The sequence below is a fragment of the Conger conger genome, chromosome 3 (assembly GCF_963514075.1).
Source record: "Conger conger chromosome 3, fConCon1.1, whole genome shotgun sequence".
NCBI classification, from domain to species: Eukaryota; Metazoa; Chordata; class Actinopteri; order Anguilliformes; family Congridae; genus Conger; species Conger conger.
Genome location: NC_083762.1, coordinates 32,989,383 through 32,997,178, shown reverse-complemented (window position 1 = coordinate 32,997,178; position 7,796 = coordinate 32,989,383). Strand labels below are relative to the sequence as shown.

At 40.9% G+C, this 7,796-nt stretch overlaps 1 protein-coding gene across 3 annotated transcripts; it reads right to left on the bottom strand.

Annotated features, from left to right (window-relative positions):
* Positions 1-5: 5 nt before the first annotated feature.
* LOC133123403 (dehydrogenase/reductase SDR family member 12-like) lies at positions 6-7,634 on the bottom strand. Of its 3 annotated transcripts, XM_061233864.1 has the most exons (11): positions 7,447-7,634; positions 7,243-7,284; positions 6,097-6,230; positions 5,727-5,809; positions 5,274-5,366; positions 4,803-4,884; positions 4,554-4,615; positions 3,884-3,988; positions 3,690-3,780; positions 3,314-3,448; positions 6-2,317 (listed from the first exon to the last, which is right to left on the bottom strand). In XM_061233864.1, the coding sequence occupies exons 3-11, from the start codon at positions 6,155-6,157 to the stop codon at positions 2,196-2,198; spliced, it is 834 nt and encodes a 277-aa protein (XP_061089848.1). In that variant the 5' UTR covers positions 6,158-6,230; positions 7,243-7,284; positions 7,447-7,634; the 3' UTR covers positions 6-2,195. The 3 variants fall into 3 exon arrangements, with proteins under 3 accessions (XP_061089848.1, XP_061089847.1, XP_061089849.1); XM_061233863.1 differs by lacking the exon at positions 7,447-7,634 and having other exon boundaries at positions 7,243-7,436; XM_061233865.1 differs by lacking the exons at positions 6,097-6,230; positions 7,447-7,634 and having other exon boundaries at positions 7,243-7,433.
* Between the last annotated feature and the right edge of the window lie 162 nt (positions 7,635-7,796).

The following is a 7,796-nucleotide window of genomic DNA, read 5'->3' as shown; positions in this document are numbered from 1 at the left end:
ACAGATGCATGAATAATAAAGATGTATTAACCAGTGCAGTTTCTTCAGTACAATCACAGAACAATGGACCACTTAACAAAAGACTACAATATAATTACCACATTATTGATTCAGAAGGGTATAGTCTTACAAAAGATTGAAATGACAGACTTCATTATGACCAGTCTCCATCAATCTGGCTTTCTTTTTAAAGTTGTAAAGCATGAACCTTTGTTACATTGGTCAGGCTGATCTGTAAAATCCAAAGCCCATTTTCCGTTTTATCAGACCCTTGACAGAACTGTGTTCGTATCATGTGAAGGGGGCCACAGGTTTATTTCACTGTCTTTTCTCGCATGGCAATTCAGTCCTCCACCAGCTAGCAGTTAAGAGCCTCTTTGTCAAGCCACTTCTCAAACAATTATTTGCAGCACCTGAATAATCTAGGTTAATGAAGTAATAGCTACTCATTAAGCACAGACGAAGACTGACGATGATGTTTACACGCAACACTTGCATGTTAAATTCAGTTTGATTGCCTACTACCACAGATGTGCTGCCGTAATTTTAAATGTTGTATATGCATGTTAGTTTTTCTTGGGAATTGGCAATTAATTAAAAATGACAGCAGTTATATAACATTCACAAAATGTTAAATAAACAATACGTTCTATTATAGTAAAAAAAATTGTTTGCAGCTGAGGTATGTTAAAACAGATAAAATAAATGAATGTCATGTACAAAATTCAATTGTAAACTCAGATTAGCATTTTCCCAGGCTGATAGATAATTGTCCTTGCTCCTTCAAATGTTAGTTTGAAGCCACGTCAGTTACATAAAGATGGCAGATGCATAGCAGATGAGGTGAGGTGGATCCACAGGTCATGCCACCCATCACAAAAAAATACTTCCACAAAGGATGCGCTTGTGTTTCCTTGCTCAAGAAATCTTCGGATTCTAATCCTAGCTCCTAGCTCCTTGAAGGAATATTTAATGGATTAGAATATGTTTAAAGATGACGGACCTCGATCAATTTCCAGGTAAGTAAAGGAGCAAGGCTCATGGCCTCAGGCTTGGAACTCTGGGGGCTCAGTTTTTGGCTGTTACACAACAAAATATTACACAACAATTTACAATCACTATGGATTTAGACATATCAAACATTAAGATTGACTCGTAAAGGCCCACCAGGTAATTTCCACAGAACTTTCAATTGCTTTATGAGAAAATTTATTAAATAATAAGTTGGTACTCATAGCACTCATTCCAATTCCTTATTTTTATCCACTTCAATATTTTTCTTGCTCCTAATCGATCGAGGTCCACCATCTTTAAGGACATTCCAAACCCTTCATTTCTAGCTCCTAGAAGGAACATTTAAGAACTTTTTAACTTTCCTTTCTCGTGGGAAAACACGAGTGCATCCTTAGTATTTTTTCACTACAGCATGACGTATAAATGATCGACCAGTGGGTCCACCTCTCCTCATCTGCCACATCTGTAACTGACGAGGATACAAACTAACGTTTGAAGGAGCGAGGATATTCCATTTGCCTGATTCACGTTTTCCTGATTTCCTCCTCTTTTCCTAGCCTCTCTCGATGGGTGGAACTAGGGGCAAGAACTTAAAAGAAAATGCAAAGACAAATAAGGGATTGGAATGAGTGCATAGTTTTTACTGTCTTGCACTGCCATCTTGGAAACCTGGGCAAAAACTTTACTTTGACCACTGAACTGAACACTCTCTTAGGCTACTGTGATGATGTCAAGTATATCTGAGGTAGTTAGGCATGGTTTATTTGGAAAAACATTCATTAACTATTCCTTTACATTAGCAGATGCTTTTATCCAAAGTGACATACAAAACCGTGCATAGCATAACTGTTATATAAAACAAGAATTAAATGTGGAAGACGGAAGATGAACAAAAAAGTTCTGTCGGTTCATAATTCTAAATACCTATTTGTCCTTTTGAAGTGCTTTTTATGAGGATCTGTACCGTTAATTTCATTATGAGAATACATCTATACTATTGTACCATATCTTTGTCTTTTTGCTTGTAAGTCATTAGTATTTTACTAGCAGCCAAATATGAGTAATATATGTAAATAAGTGGGCCTTTAAAATAAGTATCCACATAAAATAACATAATTTAGGTTTTGTTCAACAGTTGCTATCAGGAGTGAACTGATTGGTTGTTCAGACAGTTGACTTGGCTACTGTGGGTGTGGCATGAATTTCTGTGACAGCTGCTCCAGCTCTGCCTCTAGCCTCTCCTCATTGGCTGGTGTAGAGCGGGAGGCAGCCAGGGGGAGGTGGGTGGATACAGCCTTACGGTCTGGTGCATTGTGGGAAAGAAGAAAGGCAAAAGTCGACCAAGTGCATATGGATTCACCCTTCAATCACCAAAAAGCTAAATAAGTCCCTCAATTACCCATTGAAACCCCCTGTAATATTAATTGAAGCCCTCAATACTACATATCACATGGAGGGATAAGCTGTCTTGTAAATAACACTTGTCTGAGGACTTTTCAGTGACTTGAGTCTTTTGATTCAGTTTACAAAAAAGATTTGTTCACGGATTTGCTCAGTAGTACTCCCAGTTAGATATTTGTGAACAAACAACTCAAAGGACCCACGTTTAGCCTGCATTTGTTCAACACAGATTTGTTCAGTGATTCCTTGCAGCAGAAAAGCCTGTGCTGCAAGCTAACAAATGATACAAATTTTAAGGCTGCTCAGTGGCTCATTCGGTGGAGACACCATGCTGTGGTGCTTGGATGAGCCCCACGGTCTCCGATTAAATCTGCACTGTGCCAATGCCAAAATAGTTGAATTGGACATTCTAAATTAGGCTGAGAATTGGGCATGTTCAGCCCCACGTTGTTAACTCAACAGTGCTCTCTCCAAACAGGTTTATATTTTTGCATTTTTTGTTCACCTCAGTTATATCAGTTCATTCACTGATTTGTTCACAAACATCATTAGTTCCTTCAGGTCACAACTGGATACACCGATTCATTCAGTGACTGTTCAATGTCTGATTGTCTTCACCAATTACATTTTTATTAAATACAGCCATGTATCAAGACTATCTGTGCGTCATTTAACTTTTTCTATTGGCTCTCAATAGAAATATTGAAATAGAACCTGCATGTTAGCAGTCACAGATGAACAGAGTATAGAAAAGACATAAATAAGTGGCGAGGTAACACCTAAAAGATTTGCAAACCTAAAAGATGGACATGTACTGTAATTGGTTACTAGCCTAGGCCACAAGGTCTGACACCCAACCTGTGAGTCCCCCTTCAAGCCCTCTATCATAGCGCCTCACCCTGGAAGAAAAGGCCGCTGGGATGTTTGGGTGCGCTGGAAACTGCGAGCCACAGCACGGTGTCGGCTCCTTGAGCCTCTGTCCGCAACCTGTCCTTCATCTTCTCATGGAAGTCTGGCATAGCGGACCGCACCGCTGCACACACACACACACAGTCGTTCTGGACAACAGCATCTCATAAATACATGCAAATGGCTGGTCAGGGCACAGGTCAGAGCAGGGGAGGGCGAGGTATGTCAGGTTCAGAGCATGAGAGGGCGGGGTCAGGGCATGTTGGGGCAGGATGGGGTCGGTCAGGGTCAGGGCGTGTGAGGGCGGGGTCAGGGTATGTTGGTGCTGGATAGGGCCGGTCAGGGAGAGAGTGAGGGGATGGTACCTGGTGTATCAGCCCAGCCCGGGTGCATAGAGGAGAAGTGGATCTCCTTGTGCTGAGCGGCCCATCGCTCTGTGAGAATCACCTGCTGCCTCTGTCACAGCGACAAAACACAATCACATAACCATACAGTACAAAACAACACAACACAAACCAAACCATATGATATGACAGCACCAGTCACGTGGCACTCTCACCTTGTTCTGGGCGTAAGCCATGGTGCCGTCGAAGGTGCCCTTCTCAAACTGCAGGTCGTCCACATTGAGCTTCTGAACCAGCATGCCACCTGAGGACACGGTCACCTGAGGGTCATGACATAACAGAAATGTAATTCTGTTCATTTCTAAAAAAATAAACCAATGCAGGTCTTCTCAGAACAATTTGATTGCCATATGCCTATAGTTTAGAATGATCTATCTACCTAAGGTATAGCTGTGGATAACCAAGGAGCTACTGTACTTTGGCACTGCAAATTCATGCGTATCCTTTTTTTGCTATTTCAAAAGCAGTGGCTTTCCCAATGCCACTGTTGGCCCCTGTGATCATGAAGTCCCTGCCACTTAAATTCACATCCAGGTCCTCATCCTATCTGTCCACACAGCTTGAACTAGCAAGTCCACACCAGCCCCAGCCACAACCACAACCACTTTGCACAGCCACAATTTCGGAGTTTTACAAGGGAGAGTGTTAATGAAACTAGACTGCTCAGAAAATGTACCCTGATTATGGATTACAGTTCATCTGAAAATCATTTAGTTACCATCCACAAAGTTGTGTCATGCATGAAAAATTCAGATTGAACCCTGATTTGTTCAAATATGCCTCAAACAAAATGAGGAGCACATTCTATGCTGCAGTGTCACTCACCACTCTAGGATCATTTGACTTCTTCAGTGCTGGTATGAGCGCTGTGGTTAGGATGAATGTGCCTGGAAACGAAAGGAGGGAAATATTTTTTCACATTGGCCAGCTGAAAAAACTACTAATCGTGGCAGTCTGGGTGATGATAGACAGTTGAGTGTGTGTATGTGTTTGCACTTGTGTGGAGTGCTGTGCCCATGACATGCAGTTTGCTAATGTGTATGTGCATTAAACGACAGCGTTCTGTGTTCTCACCTAAAGTGTTTGTGGCAAAGTTCTTCTCGAGACCTTCCTCTGTGAGCTCTCTCGGGTTCACCATACAGCCAGCGTTGTTGATCTGGGAGAATCAAACACAGATGCACTAAAGCTATCGAGCAACTGTAGATGTGTGAAATTTAGTGGGTCAATCTGGCCTGGATATCAGAACAGAGAGATGTGTGTTCATGAGATGTTCTCTGCCTCATACCTGGGAGGAGACCCTTTAGACAACAAAAATATGTCTGTAACAGTGTGCCCATTTATGTAACTGAAGTGGCTTGGAATGTGACTGGAAATATATCCATGATACATTTGGTGATAGTGTGAAAGAAAAACAGCATTGAAATGTGCCTTTCAGCTGTGGCCCACCTACGAATCGAACCTGCAACCTCTGACTTAGAAGCTCAGGTCCCTATTACACTACACTGTTGCTCTAACAGCACAGGGTGTGAGCCTATGACAGCATACCAGCACATGTAAGCTGTGATTCTCCTGGAAGCTCTGTGCAAACTCCCACACCCGCCGGGGGCAAGACATGTCCAACAGGTGAACATGGACATTCTGGAACAGAGGAGAGGAGACGATGAAAAAGTACAAAAAAAACATACACCACTGCCTCCATTTTGACAAGATTAGACTACTGAATTATATAATTTCATATGAATTTTTAGCAAGATTTTCACTGGGTCTCAAAAACAGTATAGGCAATATGATTTGAAATCACACTTCTGTTGAAACACTTGATACATATCAGTTAAGAACTCCAGGGCAAGGAATTTGTCCTGTATGACACAAAGCATTGCTGCAGTAAGGTTTGTTTTGCTCTTGCACACATTAGTTGGTTTATCCTTTTTCTGTGTAATCACAGAGTATAATTGAGCAGGTCAAACAGTGGGTGACAGGTACCCTGCCAGTCTTTACCTGATTATCGCTCTGCTCCACGATTTCCCTCCTGGCCTCCTCAGCCCTGTCCTTGTTCCTGCAGACGAGGTGTACAGTCCCACCTGCGTACGGACACATAGGATAACAGCACTGAAGCCCCTGATATGCCGGCGTGTGTGTGTTGTGATTATCTTGACAATATTCATGACCGAGTCTAAGAACCTGTCATGACAGAACAGAAATGTAATTCTGTAAATTTCAAAAAAATAAACCAATGCAGATCAATGACATGGTCTTCTCAGAACTGAGAAGTGTCGATGTACCTATATATAATATATATATTTATATTATATTAATATAACAGTTATAGCTGTGGATCACCCAGGAGCTGCTGTACATTTACGCGTACCCTTTTTTGCAATTTCAAAGGCTGTGGCTTTCCCAATGCCACTGTTGGCCCCTGTGATCATGAAGTCCCTGCCACTTAAATTCACATCCAGGTCCCCAGCAACGAAATGTTTAGCGGCAGTTTCATACCCTCCTCTGCAAGACACACAACCATAGCTCATTACCATTAGTCTCACAAATAATGGAAGGTAGCAAACATTAGGGAACATCCAGGTAAGGTGATTAAAACCATAACCAAATTACAAATTACTACATAATTAAGCAATATCACACGAGAGGGAGTGCTGTTATACTGTATATCAGCACAGCTGTGACTCCGTCTTAAACTATAGTCTTTGCACAACTATTTTATGTTTTGATCTTATCAAATAAACAACAAAATCTAAATATTGTCTCAAATTATTGTCTCAAATTATTATTGTCGACTACAATACAAAAGAAAAAACACCGAAACGAGATCATGATAATACTTTAAAGACAAAAGAAATTATAAAATGTAATAAAAATTACAAGTAGCTTTTCAGTACCGCCTCCTTACAACCAACTCCAACCTCCCCTATTGCTCTTTGGAAGATGAAGACAAAAACAAAAACATATTAAACTATTTTAATGGTGGAAATAAATCAATCAAATATATTGCTACGATAACTTGTGTTATGCCCTCCTGATTTAAGGCAGATAATGATTTATTCCATTCAGCCCACAAGTGATTAGTACGGACTTGTCAACCATGATAATTAGAGCCAAACTCTAGTTGGAGACCTCTAAATTGGAATGGGAAATTGCAATACGCCTGTAATAATGAAACATTATTTATTATTAAAATGAAATTAAAACATTACAAAATAAACTGAAACGTGTTAGAACCATGGCATTGACTAGTGCATCGACCTCTATTACGAGCATATTTTATTACAGAAACTGTCAAAAACAACACGTAGGCTAACCTACGTTATAAAATCCGGGTCACCAGTGCGAATATTTCAAAGCATCAGCTCAGAGGTTGCCATAAATGGGCTACTTAGGCTATATTCTGTTAATGTCGCATCACGAATAAACTCAATGTAATTGAAACCATGTTGTTGTTGTAGGAGGTCGCACAATTTATCTGGTCAAAGGCAACACCGTCTTCCGATGCGCAACTCACTTTGTGTATTCCTGAAGTCCTTTCACGAACCACACCGCGTTCCTGTAAAATGACATCTTTCATATATTATTATATCTGCGACGACCGGCCACAGCACGTTAAACAACGTATTGGTTTGAAAACAAAGCCAAGCATTTAGACCGAGAGCACTAGCTCAATGTTTCATAACTTGAATAACTGCGTTTCGTAACTGAGTGAACTTGCCTCCGGAATTTCCGGTCCACCTTAAATCGGTTATGTTTTGCACGGTCTCCCGTGTGCAAGCGCTATGATGCCCTAAAAGTGAACTACAAAAAAATGAATAATGGGGGCAATGTCAGAAAATATAGGAACCCCTTATAGGGCGTTTTCACACGAGTGGTTCGGTTGCTTTGTTCAGATTCATGGACTAATAAATTACAACGTCGCACCTTCCATTTGGTTCGTTTTGTGTTCACACGGCATTATTTAACAGCGGACCAAAACTTGTCAACAAATGGCACGTGCGAACAAACTGTCCTCTCATTGGTCAGAATTCTCGTTTGGGAGACGTATCGTCTTCCTTTGGGAAAAAA